Below are 15,993 nucleotides of genomic sequence, written 5' to 3'. Positions count from 1 at the left end.
GCGGGTGCAGTTGCTGCGCCCCCCCTCCACTGGCATGCCCTCTGACCTTCAGCCGGAGGTATATATAACGGCGGTGGACGAGGGGACGGCCCCTGCCAGTCAAAATGAAGGCGCTGGTGTCTGCGTGCTGCTTGCTGTCTCTGCTGGCCCTGTCTGCTGCAGGTATGGTGGAGGACAGTGTGGGTGAAATAATCATGTGTTGCTCTGATCGAGTTATTTCAACAGGTGTGAGAGTGAAATGCTGATCCACTGCATTTGGATGGCTGATGAATGAATTTGGAGTGTGTCATTGAACCTATTGGAGCGTTGTGTACCTTGTGGGGACCTGGAGTCAACGATATTGTGAGTCATTAATGATGGAGCAGCTAAAAGATACATCTCTAAATGAATTTGTTCAATATATTATCTATGGATTGATCATGCTCAATTCTTTTTGCTTTACACACAACACAGTGTAGTGTTCTGTATATGAAGTGTGTTAGGGGTTCTATGCCAAGGGTCCTTAAGGGGTCCCAGGGGAATCATTCATTTTGACTATATTTCAACCATAAGTAGCACAGATGGACCGATGAGGGTGATCTGGTACAAAACCTGTTATAAAAACATCCAAAAGCAAAGATATTGTCAGGAGGGGGTCTGTGATCTAATTTGTGTTACTTAAGAGGCCCTTGAAGATTCAAAAGATTAAGAACCACGGCTATATGTTCCTGTGTGGTGCATTGCAGAGCTTTGTGCTGGTCCACGAGGAAATGTCAGAGCTGAGGTGTGACACCAGCTGATGGAAACTGTCCTGTCGGCTGCTCAGTCTCTGTGCCCTGGAGAGGAACACAGCGACAGCCATGGCAGGGTGGGCTTGGACTCACTTCTGGTCTCACACTCTGTGCTGCAGCCAAAAAGCCCCCCCCCCCCTCCCACCGCATCTCTTTCACTGTCCTTTCGAAGCAGTTTCACGCCTGCATGCAACTCCACTCTGCCAGTGAGGAGGATTTTTGGCATTTCACAGAACCTTTTTCGTTCCCTGTTAAACAAATAAATACATTTTTGAACTGAGCAAATCAGAAATTACAGCCATTGACACACTCATTGGAGGTTTCAGGAAACTGTCATGAGATCTTTGGTTAGCTTGAAGCAGAGAACACCCTTGTCTGCCCTTGGCACTGGCTCATTTTGTTCCCCACAAGTTGCCATAGTCAGGTGTCTCGCACCCGTCGTCATTAGATACTGTGCACTGATACACGTCTCTTTAAGACCTCCAGGAATGCACACATGTGTTTATCATGTATATATACACATGCAAAAAGATTCACTCACATGCTTCAAACTATAACACAATCATGAAGGGATACAGGAGTACAAATATGCTGCCTTGATTCAGCTTAAGCCTTTCGCTGCCTTCAATGTCTCAATAGAGCTTCATCACTTCCTGCTAATCTCTCATTGCCGTCAGTGGGCTACGAGCACAGGGGATGTCCCGGCTAAAAAAGGCCTGAGCCGCACAGCAGAGGGCACGTAGGACCAGGGTACAGTAGCCCAACTGTCGGGCTGGTAAAAGCTACTTAACTAGAGGATCAAGTGTTCTTTAAAGTCGACAAAAGGGGGAATACATTTAAATAATGACAGACCTCAAGGGACAGAAGCCGCCCCAGGAAGATTTGTGTGCCAGAAAGAGTGAGATTTTATTAAAATTTGCATGTACAACTGGATGTCACTCAGTAGAGCGCAAACCACCACCAAGGCACAACAGTCCCTGTGTCGAACCACATTTAAATTCTCTATATTTTGATTTGGATGACAATTAATAAAATATCTGTGCCATAAGAAATCAATGAACGTGCCAAAATCCTTAACGTTCAAGACAGTGAAAAAAGATTCCTGGATCCACCCCTTGATCCAGATCAGGACCCTGACCCAGTTCTTCCCTGACCCAAACCACGTTCTGCCGCCAAGTTTCATAACAATCAGTCCTGTGGTTGTTGTGCAATCCTGCTAACTAACAAACAGTCTCAGATGAAAACATAACCTTGCATACGTTCACAGTGCAGTCAGCAGAACTCCAGTTGTGTGGACTCAGAAATCAGAAAGCAGAAATTAACCAGAAATGTGAAACCACTGCTGTTTGCATTCCTGATTACTACAAAAAATGTGCATGTGTGGGAGCAAATCAGCTCCTCATTCATTCCGTGTGTAGTTACACGCTGAGCGGGTTGCATGTCATCACCCCCCCCCCCCCCCTGGTGCTGATGCATTTTACTGTTCTTGGTCTTTGAAAAGATCCTGCGTCACGCTCGGCCCCCCCGTTACAGGAATGTGTAACAGCAGGCCGGCCTCATGACAATCACAGGGAGGAGAGGAGCGTCACCCTCTCTGGAAATAGAGTGGAATTATCTCCCCTTCTTTTCACCCACTGACTCATTGTGGGACTATTTCTGTCTCAAAGAGGCACCAACCAGCACCACAGGCACCTGTCCCAGTCTGTCCCAGTCTGTCCCACTCTGTCCCCACTCTGTCCCACTCTGTCCCCACTCTGTCCCCACTCTGTCCCCACTCTGTCCCAGTCTGTCCCCACTCTGTCCCAGTCTGTCCCACTGTCCCCACTCTGTTCCCACTCTGTCCCCACTCTGTCCCAGTCTGTCCCACTCTGTCCCACTCTGTCCTCACTCTGTCCCACTCTGTCCTAGTGGTGGGGGAAAAATTGATTCTGTTCAGTATCGCAATATTTTGCGCCCGCGTTTATATCGATACTGTAGCACAAAGTATTGCAATATTTTTTTTTTTATTTATTTTTTTTTAACTTTATTTACAATTATATATGTAACAGCCCCTGGCTGGCAAAGCATGACGAGGACAGTTTCAGAGTTTAAAAGATACCTAGTGTGTATGCGGAAAGGATGTTCTCCACTGCAGGAGACATAGTAACGGCCCAGAGGAGCACTTTAACATCTGAGCATGTTGACCAACTCCTTTCTCTGAACAAAAATGCCAATATTCCCAAATGAATTTAACATTTTGGGTCATGACCTTGCATCCAACTGGACTGGACTCTAGTAATACACATTTGTTTATTTTTCTCAATTTGATTGAAGCTCTAGGTTCTTCTTATTTATATGATTATTCTCAGGTTTATGTTACTCTATTATGTCTGCTTGATGTTACTGTATTGTATTTAAATAATTGTAAGTTATGTGCTGGGAGCTCAGCGTTCATGTGAGAGATCTCCTATTCAGAAAATAATTACAAAGGTCCTGTGTCCTGAATGTTCAAGGACAACGTTATTGCACTACCCTCTCTTAGTTTTTGCACTTCAGTTAATGTGTTAAAGACAATGTTGTTCACAGAATTAAATGTGACATTTGAAGTGAGTTGTGCAGTCTTCCTCATTTTTTGTAAGGCCTTTGAATAATATGGGGGACATGAATCGCAATATATCGCAGAATCGAATCGCAATACTTGCAGTATCGCAATATATCACAGAATCGCAATACTATTGAATCGTAAAATAAAAATAGAAATAGTATAAAATAGAATATCAATAAAATAGAATAAAATAGAATATCAAAAATTTAAAATAGCAAATAAAATATATATATCTAAATATACATCTTTACAGATGAAGAGAAAAATAAAACATCAAAAGTTAAATCAGAAGGGCAAATATTCAAATATGCTTATTACGCCACATCACTCTATACTTTAATAGTGAAAAGATATTCACACTGCAGAAACAAATCCACTTGTAATGAGCACACTAGATTAGATACAACAACTAACCAAAAATGCATTGATACTGCTTCAAAAAGGGGGGAAAATATATTGAATGTTCTGGAATCACTGATAAAAACAGAACCTACCTGAGCGACTGCAAATGATTGTCTTCAAAATTTGATCTTTTTCGAATTGATTGTTTTCCCTTCTCCCCTCTTTATATTCTGCCAAACCGGACACAATCTCTCAGAAATTCCACCGCCTTTTTTTTTTCACATGTGTTGTGTCTCTCATGTTTTCCTCCCCTGCTGCCACATCTTTCTAATAATAATTCCGTCTTCCTAATTTTGTTTACTTTAATTCAGTTTGGCCCTCCGCAGCTCCCCGCCCGGCAGAAATTGATATCTCTAGTTTGTCTTCATAACTATAGCTCAAGGCATGCAGTGTGGGGGGGGGGGGGGGGGAGAAGTTGGTAAACTAAATTTAGCTAGTAAGATGGAAAAAGCCATCATGGGAAAAGCAAGTGTTCTAAATCCAACATCGTGCGCTCTCTCAGCAGTGAGAAAGACGGAAGATCTGTCTCTAATTAATAACGTCTTATGACTGTGTGGCTGCTTCCTACACAAACCAGGCAATACATGGTTCATTTATCTCATCAGATAAAAGAGAAACAAACTAGTAAACAGTCACTAGGGAATGACCTTGTTATGTAGTGTCACTCTACTCACCCTCACCAACTCACTTCAGGATCTTGGCCACCGGCCTGATCTTCCTGTTACAACACAGACGACGCCGCAGCTTTATGTCTCTGGACAGATTCCAACTCGCCCTAATGGCTCAATCAGATCCGCATCCAACCGCCCTTCTCAGGTTCCGTCCTCACTAATGCCCAGGTCATTCTGTTTCACTCATTTAGCGACACCTATGGTACAGTTAAGTCTGGCCAAGACACGTTTTACGAGCCCCCCCCGGGCCACGCTGAATACCAGAGTGCCGGACAGGTCTGGCTCATCGCTGGACCCCTGGCAGTTACAGCGAACGAATGTACGATGTCTCTTAATCGTCTGCAGCAGCTTCCTTTGCATCCACTCACTGTTTTCCTGAGCTGTTGAAATCCCACTGCAAAGAGGATCAGCAGATCTGTGGATCTTCAGTTTCTGCCTCAGGCGTCATGTGTTGGACATCATTCTTCTTTAAATTGAGGCATAAACTCTTCTTTTAGAAAATGTTTTCACAGTGATCAGTGATGGCCAAGAGGAACACTGCTGATCTGTTTGTTCCGGCTCTACAGTTTGACTGCCACATTCTTACCTTTGCTCAGACCTGAAGTAAGATTATATTGATTGGGACTCTTGGTAAAACTAAGCCAAGATCACAGTGCAGAAAACATTATAGAACCAAACAGTTTCACATAGTCTCAAAGAATGTTCTATGAGAAAAATAAGGTTGATGTTCTGTTCATCACCCGTAAGGAGGCATCAAAGCTTCCAGATGCTAGAGGGGACAACCAATGCAATGATGCAGCACTTGTGGCCTTCTTGTTGCCGGGGCAATAGGTACAGACAGTAGGTTACTGCCGTTTGGTTTCACTTTGCTAAAGTAATCACATCGGTGTAATTAAGATGTCAGCCAGGTTATCACGATACAGGGATTTCTTCTAAAACAACTTCATTAACCTCATCATAGATACACAGAAAGCAGTGCACCTGAAGGACAAATCTGCGGCTGATGGTACAAGTCTAATTTTGAGAGTGTTGGTCAAGTCAGCCAGAGTAGTTGCAAGCACCTGTAAAGTCAGGACTACAGGCTGATTGGTTGATTGGTTGAACTCCTATTGTTGAAGCAGCTTTTCTCAGGAGTCATTCATTAACCCCTACCTAACTATATAGTGACTTCTATGTAGAGGACTATGTAATGAGCTCATCAGCAAAAGAACAATTTGCTCTCGGACACTACTCGCAGCATTTTTTCTGCGCTGGTAATAATGACATTGTCGCAGGATTATGACCTTATGACGTACAGCAACATCGGTCGGTGGAGATTCACACGATGAATTCTAAACGTTTATTTTCCATTTAGTATTTTTACTTTATGGTAAAAAAGAACATGTTGTATAAGCAGACTCAATTGTTGAAATAAGCTTGTTTGTGCTGCTCTACTCGTATTAACCTTTGTACGACACGATGAGCTGTTCCTGTCTCTCCATGTTGCTCAGTTAGTGACCATCGGTTGTACACTACTTTTCATGATGCATTGTTGGAAACAATGAGTGCACTATATAGGGTTTAAAAATGCTTACCGAACATATGGACATCACTACAAAATGGTCTATATAGAGATTAGGGATTGAGACACAGCCTCAGTTTAATTATATGCAAGTCAGACAATTTAGCTGTTGAAAATTGAGCATGTTGGAAGTGGAGGTCACATGACTGCTTTGTTGGAGACTGTTCTGTGTTCAGTTGCAAAGTGTGTTATGTACATAGTTCATTTCGAATTGTTGACGTTGTTTGACTAAGTAAGATGATTTAATTTCCTCGAAAATATGTTTGATTCAGAGCTGTCTATTGATTTCTACATGTTGGGGGGATCTAGATGCTAATTAGAACCTGTTTGTTTTATTGTAGAAAATGAAGCCACAATCCCCTGGTTTATTCAACTCATCATGATTGAATCTGTGTGAATAAGCTCCACAAATATACTTTCCCTCGCAGCTCAGAAACAAACAGAAACTGTTAGCGACTTGCCAGCAGACCTAGTGGAGAATAGTTCTCTTTAGGAGTTGGTGTAGACCTAAAACAGAACTCAGAGTTTCACAGTGTATGACGATCTGAGACGATCTGAAGCTGTCATCACACATGCCTGCTTCTTCCTTAGCATTAGTTCGCTCTCGATGGGCGCTCGTCCAGAAGCTTTACGAACGTGTGAAACCCGTAACAGCTGCCTCCAGCTATCGGCCTTCATCCTGCTCTCTGACCCTGTCTTGTAACTCGAACTGGAGACTTTTTGCTCCCTGAAATCACACTGTGTGCCACTATGCGTTTCTCTGTCCTAACCGCTCACAGGCAGTTATAATTAAATAGAGGTCGTGGCCTTTAGCTCCTTGTGCACTGTGGTTGTGAAGAGTTTCTAATGTACATGTATGCATATGGTGCAACAGAGAGGGAGCCCACTGGTTTCATATGATTGCTCTGAAGCCCTAGTGACTGTGATGTACAGTATGATGCTGAGCAGAGTTGATGTCTCTTGCATCTGATCTGGACTGTGTGATTGAGCAGCTTGTAAATGTTCTCTGTTTTTTATTGGCCTGAAAAAAATTATTAAACCGTCTTTAGTTGTTCACTTTGATGAAACTTTATGCCAATGAAAACATACGTTTAAATCAAACTAAAAGCCCATAACCCCGATTTGATACTTAGTTGAGTTAATTGGCCTATACAGTAAGTTAATGTTCTATATCAATGGCTGTTTTTCCTTCACATCGTGACAAGGGTTGGATGAAAGTCTTATTATTGATCAAATCCCACAACTCAGTATTGATTAAATGGCCTGTATCTGATGCATAGTGGTTAATATAAATGGAGTACAGGGGATCTACTGTCTAGGAGTCAAAGCTTAAGCTGAACTGTTTGAAAAAGTAACACATGTCCGTGAAATCACATCTTCTTTCTCCGGTCACCCTCACAGATCTCCTGACAGGAGCCTCCATCCATGATGCGGAGTCTCTTGTGCATCTGCAGCTCCCGCAGCCAGAGGGAGACCTCTTCTCCTTCGGCTGTGACACAACGGAGGAGCACTCCAGCCAGAGCTCCTCCAATGACACTCCGGCCCCAGAGAGGGCCTCGTGTCAGCCCTGCTCATCATCGCCGTGTTCAGGCACCAAAGGAGAGGAGCCAACCTCCACTCCAGAGCATGACGAGGAGGAGGAAGCAGCTTCCATCGAGGAGGTGGCAAGTGATGCAGAAGGTGAGCAGGAGAGGTCAACTCTTCAGGTAAGGGTAGAAGAGGAAGAAGAAGAGGTGATCTCTAAGGAGGCAGCTGAGGAAGAGCCTGAGGAGGCTGAGTCATCGGAGGATCAAAGTGTGGAGCAGGAGAAAGAAGCTGAGGCTGCGTCATCTGAAGAAGAGGAGGAAAAAACAATGGAAGGAGAGGATGAAGCAGAGGGTGAATTGTCTCATGAAGGCGCGGAAGTGACAGAACCTCAGGAAGAAGTGGAGGAAGCTGCTGCTGAAGAAACAGAGACACAGGAGGACACAGAGGCAGCAGCTGAGGAGGAGGATATAGGATTGGAAACTGTGGAAGCCGTTGCTGGGGACACAGTCAAGGAAGAGGAAGGAGTGGAGACTGTCCTGGATGCAGCCGAGGAGGTGGAAACCATTGCTGGGGATGCAGTCGAGGACAAGGAAGAAGTGGAAAGTGTCCTGGATGAGGTTGTGGAGGAAGAAGCTGCTGGAGATGCAGCCGAGGAGGTCCCAGAGGCCGAAGCTGAACCCCAAGCAGAACCAGAGGAGGTTGTCGCAGCAGATTCTGTACCTGAGGAAACGGAACCAGAAATCGCAGCAGAACCTGAGGCTGAACCTGAAGTAATTCCTGAGCCTGAGATTGAGGTGGTTTCAGCGCCTGAACCAGAACCAGTTGTGATTCCTGAAGTAACTTCAGAGCCTGAGACCGAGGTGGTTTCAGTGTCTGAACCAGAACCAGAGGTTATTCCTGAAGTAAGGCCAGAGCCTGTCATGGAGGAGGTTGCACCAGAGCCTGTTGAAGAAGCAGCTGTGGTGGATGTCCCAGTGGAATCCACAGTGGAGGAGGCTCCTGCTGTAGAAGAGGCACCTGCTGTTGATGTTGTTGTTGAGGAGGAGAAGGTCATTACCAAAGGTACATAATAATATAATACCAGAACTGCATAAAACTCTTTTCAGTGACACCTCAAGCCAATGTCTTGTTGTCTTCAGTCTCAGCTCAGGTTATAGGAGGGATCCTGTTAAAGTAAAGATGGCCCCATCCTGTCGTACCTATGTAATTAATGAAGTGATCTGGTGTCTTGGTGTTGACCCCAATCAATACATTTTACAAAATAGTGTATTAATACATTTGATTCTTCAGTAAATTGACTTAAACAAAGATAAATTATATTTACCCATCAGAGGCCTAGCCAGCCTTTCCCCCTGTTTCCAGTCTGTATGATAAGCTAAGATAGCTGGCTATTGGCTGTAGCTTCAAACTTCAAAGACATGAAAGAAGGTGACAATGTTCTCATCAAAGTCTCAGAATGCAGATCAGAATATTTGCCCTAAATGTCAAACTAGTCCTTTAATTCAGATAGATGTAGCTGGAGACTGAAAATGAGTTGCAGGCCATTTAAATGAAAACAAAAATCAAGTAAAGCGGTGCACTGTGCACTATTCACATTCTGGCAATGCAAACATCATTAAACTTTTTTGTAAAGGCATTAATAATAACTTATAAACCGTATGTAAAGCATGTCTTATGAAAACAAAGTCCTATTTGGAAAGGTGAATTTTTTTACTGGAATAATTTAACCGGGTCACGAAAATGACAGCAAAGGTCTCAGTCTTCTTCTCTTTCCCTCTCAGGCATGCCAAACAGCCCGAATGTGACACTGTGTATAGCTAAAGAGGAATTAGCAACAACCTCTGCTACAGAAATAAGTGGACCGAAATAGCCGAGGAAATGAGCGGACAGATAGACGTACAACAGCATGATGTAACAGTTGGGGCCTGTGCTCAGCCCAGGTGCTCTGGTCACTCACAGCTGAGGAAGCCACTTACATGCGGTCTCACATTTATTCCCTAACCATGACTGAGTTCTTGCTATGAGTTGCGTTGGCGAATTAGTGGATAAGAGGCTGTGGTTCGTTCCATACGTAACATTGTCAGCGTGATGCCAAATATGTACGCTAAATTGTTTTCAAGGCCATCTTTGTCGGATTTCTAATTTCCTGTAGTCAGAAGGTAAATGCATGTCAGGACAGAATCAATACAAATCAATACCAACCCTAGTTTTGTTCCACTCGGCTTATTTAAGTACAAAGAAAGGAAGATAATTTGCATAGATGCAAGTGAAGGTGGTACTTTGTGATATATATACAGTAAGCACCTAGTGAAGAAGATCCTGACTTTATCAAAGAGATGAACAAAACATTGGGGGCTAAGGAAGGGCAAATTATTTTGTCTGGGGATTTTAACAAAGTGCTGGATTTTGTTCTTTATGAAAGCTATTTTCAAGTAGCACGGCCCTACACATGCTCACAGAGCATCTAAGTCTGGTTGGTGATTCCAGATGACAATTTTATTTTCTCACAATCCTATTCTGGAATAGAATTCTGTAGTTTTTCCATTTCCACATGTGGTAGAAACTAAAATGAATTTGAACGCTACACCAGGAAGGAGGAGTAGGTGTTGAATGAACAGTGAACGATACGTTGCTGAGTACCTATCTATGTTTTTTCAGTTAAATCTAGGAACCACAGAAAATCAGTATGGGAGCATATATGAGATATAGGACCTTTGACCTTTACAGTTGACTGACAGTCTCATCCTCTGACCAGGAAAAGAAGCAAAGGGCCGGACGTGGAGGGACCGCTCCCACATTGAGGACACACTGAAACTGGGCACTAATGAACCCTCAGCCGAGTTCTCAGGTGAGAGACCGATTCATATCACTGACATGGGAAAGTCCTTTCCCTTTATGCGAATGAGAACATGCCGACAAAGCCCCCTTGATCAAAAACGGTCCCTTCAGTAATAATAACCATTTCAAATGTTTTTGGCTGCGGAAGTGCCCGAGGTTATGGACTGAAATGAAAATGCGGCGGAAAAGAAAAAACAGATGTTGTTGAAAGTGAACGAATGGAAGTTTGAGGTAATCCTCGGGGCTTTTCTGCTGAGACTGTTGTGAAAATTGCTTCATGATGTCTCAGTCCTGAGGCCTTTGTATGTGAGTGCAGCGTGCAGACATGTCTCAGGCAGGTGATTCATCAGTTCAAATGTGTAGCTGGGCATGGACGCCTCTCTGCTCTGCTCAACCGCATTCATCCCGTGCTGCAGCCAAGCAGAGCCAGCCTCTTAATTCACCTCAGCTTAATTCAATCAACTTTTCGAGGGCAATTCATCACACGCTGCCAAAGCAGATGTTGTAATCAGCCATGGTAGCAAGGACATTAATAATCCTCCTTTCCAAAATGACTTCTCACATTATATCCTGATTATTACATCCCATTTCCCCTCTCCCTCTGCAGCTGCAATGAAGAAGCTGCTGGACATCTACCACACGGCCATCAAGCCCATGGAGGAGGCCTTCAAGTACAACGAGCTCAGGGAGCACGAAGTCACAGGTAACATGCATTCTCAGTACAGCACAGTTTGCTTTAATAGGCAATTCTCACAAACAAGTGTATCAAGGTTTTATGGGTCATCTGAAACGAGAGAAAGGTATGGGATAAACATCATGCCATATTCTATAGACGGAAAAAAAAGGTTTCGAAAGGTTTCTGAGTTTCAGATCAGATCAGAGCTGCGGGACATCTCAAATACTAAATTAGTTCTGCAGGAGTTTAAAGGTTTGTTCTTCAAAGCATTATGCAAGGATTCATAATTTCGTTTAAATTTCATGCAATTTTTTTACAGTTTCCACCTTTTTCGTGGTTTCATAATCTGGCACAATATTTATCCAATAGAAAACCAGCTCTTGGTAATGACCTGTTTATGTCTATTTATAACTTTAATTATGGTTCAGTTCATATACTATTGGGTTAACTCTGAATTCCAGAACAGGTATTTTAATTTCCAATGCCTCCATGTGACTTGCATACATCATGTGTCGTGTATGTGAGTCAGACACCGCAACTCCTGCAAACCAAATAAAAACACAAATCTGCAAATACACACAGCGCAGACGCTGCTCTGCAATTAATCCGCTGTTATAATTGACTTCTCCAGTTTTCAGAAAAGTAGCAGTTGTTTATAAAACCATAATGAGCAGCACATCCTACCTGCTCACCTGTGTGCCTCTATCAGCTCACCACACTTTTCATTGCAGACAGAACAGTGGGGAACCAATGTCGTCATCACAAAGTAAAGAGCCAGGAGCTGACATTATTCAAACCAGACACACACACACTCACACACAGACAGTCTGTCTGCTGAGGATTAAAGGGGACGTTGTGAACAGACTTCCGACTACTTTGTTCCAGCACTTGAGTCCAGAGATGAGCTTTATTTATGCTAAGGAGCAGGATGAGGCAGGATGTGTCCTGTGACTCTGGGACACCTTGTGGTGCAGACGTAAAGGACACACACACAATCACACGAACAATCATTTAAATGTCAGCTTTTTTTTTTTTTAACCTTACCATTAAAATAAAAAGCTTAGAATTTGAGCAACAGCAGGTCAGTTGCATTTTATTCTTTGAGGTTTCACGTGTGTTAAATTTACTTTTTGGCCGGAGGGTGGCACTAGAGAGAAGCTCATGGAGGGTCAGGGGAATATGAGTGTATTCAGCAGTTATTAGAAATCGCACTACGGATATGGCCATAGATTATATCAGGAAAAACAACTTCCTATCAGTCTATATGGAAAATTATCACCATAAATGTAAGATTATTATTTCTTTCAAGTTAAAAGACAGATTTTGGCTCCTGAGTGAATGCTTCGTCAAGAGCAGAGAATGACAAACACTTTATCATTATTTTATAAATTTGAGGAGGATCAAATATATGTTTTACATCCTCACTGTGTCTACACCGTGCATAAGTATTATATTAATGTATTACGATAATCATTGAAATTGTTTTATCGCCCAGTCTTAATTCAAATCAGCACATTTGATTCGTTGTATTTCCTTTGCAAAAATTGAAGTTCCAGCCTAAAGCTGAAGATGACATAAGAAGAACTCCTGATTCCAAGTTACATTACATTATTACATATCAATTAGCTGATGTTATATCCAAAGGGACTTACAATAAGTGCATTCAACCATGTGGGTACGAGCCCAGAACAGCAAGAATCTTGTAAGTACATCAGCTTCAAAAAAGCCAAACTACAAGTGCTACATGTAAGTGCAATACATAAGTCCAACTAGTTGTTTTTTTCCCATATAGTTGTGGCTGCAGCTTAATAAACATGGCTGGATCATTTAAGAAAAATAAACGAAGTTAATAAGACAGTAATCAAATCAACAAATCAAATGCAGAGATTCAAGAGCACAATATATTTTTATAACTCATTAGAGTGTACTGAGAAATGACCATTTCTGTGTAAAGTAGATATTTTGTCCTGCTTTATGTCTTTTCTCTCAATCCTTCTCGTCCTGTCTCTCTTTCTCTCACAATCACTGCAGACGGTGAAATCCCCTCTAAGCCCATAGTTTTGTTTTTGGGACCCTGGAGTGTCGGCAAATCCTCCATGATCAACTACCTTCTGGGTCTTCACGGCACCTCCCAGGAACTCTACACAGGTAGAAACAAAAAAAATCATCAGTGCACAACACAGCTACCATGCGATAATTACAAATGTAAATCTATCATATCCAAGAGTGGCAACTGCAAATATATGGCAGATACATTTTGATGTCTTTTCCACTATTATCATGAGTCAGTTACTTTAAAGTGGTATTTAAGAAAAGAGAAAATCAAGAAACAAAAACATCTTCTGGTGTGGTACACTACAGCTACTTTTATACATGCACTGAACTCTGGAGATTCTCAGCATTTTCTCTGGAGTAGTTGTATGTGTGAAGGCAACTGTCCGAGTGACAGCCTCCAGACTTTCTGCAGACTTTCTCCACGTGGTCCCAAGTATAAAGTCAGCAGAAAGTCTGTAGAAGTCAATTTACCGCAAGCAAGTGCGGGATTTGATGACAGAAGCAAAAATGAAAAAACTCTAAGATAACAAATATCTCCCGATTGCCATACACTTAGAAGACACACATTTTCAAATAAAATCTACTTATTCAATTATATCTTATTTATCTGGTAGGAGATACTTAATCATAATGTGAACTAATAGTTAAACCTTCAAAAAGTTGAATTTAAAGTTACCTTATGTATATTTTTTATATGTTGAAACAGTTCCCTCTTTATTCTTCCACCAGGCGCTGAGCCCACCACCTCTGAGTACACCGTCATAACTCATGGTGAGAAGTTTCGGTCCGTAGAGGGCATCGTCATGGCAGCGGACAGGTCACGGTCCTTCTCGCCCCTGGAGAGGTTCGGGCAAGGCTTCCTGCAGCGGCTGGTGGGCGTTGAGATGCCCCACAAGCTGCTGGAGCGGGTCACCTTCGTTGACACACCTGGCATCATTGAGAACCGAAAGCAGCAGGAAAGAGGTTATTGTTACTGATGGAAATGTTTTCACATCAAGTCAGCAGGAAGCCAATATTCATTCGTTCATCTTTGGCTTGTTCCATTGTTGTGATGAAATATTTTAGATTCTAAAATAGCTTTTTGCTTTTTGGCAGTCCAGGAAAACCTCAGAACAGTCTTGTACATACATTTATGTGACAGTGCTTGAGGTGAAAGGAGTCATCTGACTGGGATTTCCACTCTACACATTGAAGTTATTCATCAGTGTGATAAGAACAACAGGAACCATCTTTAAGAATAGTTTATTTGGCGGTGACTTTAGTTTGTTTGTCAGATCCGTGACCCAACATCTAACATGGAGGAGGCAGGGTTTCTAACTGATACAGCATTCAGCCACCAGGGACATTTGAGACACTTTGGCTTTACTTTTAGGGACCAGTCATGTCGTCCATCTTTATATACAGTCTATGGTCTGAACCGATACAAAATAATTGAGTGTCTTATCCATCGTGCTGCATTTTTGGAATTTTACAGAATTAGAAAATTAGATTTTTCTTGGTTTTATATTTGATCCCTCCCCCTTCCTCAGGTTACCCTTACAACGAGGTGTGCCAGTGGTTCATCGATCGTGCTGATCTGATCTTCCTGGTGTTCGACCCCACCAAGCTGGACGTGGGCGGAGAGCTGGAGATGCTTTTCAAGCTGATGAAGGGCCGCGAGTCCCAGATCCGTCTCATCCTCAACAAGGCCGACAGCCTCTCCACCCAGGACCTGATGCGGGTCTACGGGGCCCTATTCTGGAGCATGGCACCTTTAATCAACGTCACCGAGCCCCCTCGGGTTTATGTCAGCTCCTTCTGGCCCCAGGAATACTCTGCCGACACCACCAGAGAGCTCTTCATGAGGGAGGAGATCTCCCTGCTGGAGGACCTCAATCAGGTAAGACAAGCTATTTTTTAACCATGTTTATAAATGCGGATGTGTAAATGAACAGTACTTTGGAATCAGTCCAGTGGATTGGCTCCGGCGGTAGCCACAACATGGCAGCGGTGGCTACAATGTAATCTTATGGGGCAATTGGGACAGTCCACAAAATGTTCAGTCAAAGGGTTTTTTCCAGGTCTTTGCTGAGAGTCTGATTGGCAACATTGCACACCTCATTCAATGAGGGCCTAGGTTGAAAAATACATGAAAATGCATGAAAACATGGAATTCAAAATTGATTTAGTGATTGTTTCACTAAAGAATAGGTACAATGGATCTCAGTGATAGACTGACTTATTTTAAACGTGCATTACACATCTTCTCTGTGATTTGAAAATGGCAGTGCTCTCTGGGACTGTCATTTTCAGTTCAGTGGAAATGAATCTCTCAATAATTAAAATTTGGTGTCTTTTTGTTTCTCCCCCTTGGTTAATCATTTATTTGTCCCTCTGTCTGTTCTTGTCCTTTCTCTGTTTTCCCCCTCCAGGTGATCGAGAACCAGATGGAGAACAAGATCGCTTTCATCCGCCAGCATGGCATCCGTGTGCGCATCCATGCCCTGCTGGTGGACCGCTACCTCCAGACCTACTACGACAAGCTGGGCTGGTTTAGTGACCCCTACGAGGTTTTCCAAGACATTGTCAATGACCCCGACAAGTACTACATCTTCAAGTCCATTCTGGCCAAGACCAATGTCAGCAAGTTCGACCTTCCAGACAAGAACGCCTACCAGGACTTCTTTGGTGTGAACCCCATCTCCGGCTTCAAGCAGCTCTCCTACCACTGCAGCTGGTCCCGCGGCTGTCTGCTGGAGAAGATCGAGAAGGCCATCTCGCACGATCTGCCTGCTCTGCTCAGCAGCGTCGGCAAGACCGCAGCCACTCCCGCCCCAGTGAAGGCTGCAGCAGCAGCAGCACCGCCGCCTCTCCCTGGCACCTGCGAAGAGTGTAAAGAGAAACCCAAGAATCGCTGGTGGAAGCAGTGA

At 43.2% G+C, this 15,993-nt stretch overlaps 1 protein-coding gene across 1 annotated transcript; it reads left to right on the top strand.

Annotated features, from left to right (window-relative positions):
* The first annotated feature begins 104 nt into the window (after positions 1 to 104).
* On the top strand, positions 105 to 15,993 carry wu:fc22b06 (sarcalumenin). Its single transcript, XM_061085179.1, has 10 exons — positions 105 to 183; positions 4,573 to 4,746; positions 7,390 to 7,866; positions 8,023 to 8,577; positions 10,271 to 10,363; positions 10,961 to 11,056; positions 13,061 to 13,177; positions 13,814 to 14,047; positions 14,614 to 14,963; positions 15,496 to 15,993. Exons 1-10 carry the CDS (start codon positions 105 to 107, stop codon positions 15,991 to 15,993), a joined length of 2,673 nt encoding a protein of 890 aa, XP_060941162.1.

Source organism: Limanda limanda, chromosome 2 (genome assembly GCF_963576545.1).
Source record: "Limanda limanda chromosome 2, fLimLim1.1, whole genome shotgun sequence".
In the NCBI taxonomy this organism is placed as follows: domain Eukaryota; kingdom Metazoa; phylum Chordata; class Actinopteri; order Pleuronectiformes; family Pleuronectidae; genus Limanda; species Limanda limanda.
The sequence above is the reverse complement of the archived record's forward strand: the minus strand, read 5'-3'. Positions and strand labels throughout refer to the sequence as shown.

Bases quoted from the DNA above. Each gene is read 5' to 3' on its own strand.
- wu:fc22b06 (XM_061085179.1), top strand. From the start codon at position 105: ATGAAGGCGCTGGTGTCTGCGTGCTGCTTGCTGTCTCTGCTGGCCCTG. The intron at 8,578-10,270 runs GTACATAATAAT...TCCTCTGACCAG, and splicing joins GGAGAAGGTCATTACCAAAG to GAAAAGAAGCAAAGGGCCGG. The intron at 13,178-13,813 runs GTAGAAACAAAA...TTCTTCCACCAG, and splicing joins CTCCCAGGAACTCTACACAG to GCGCTGAGCCCACCACCTCT.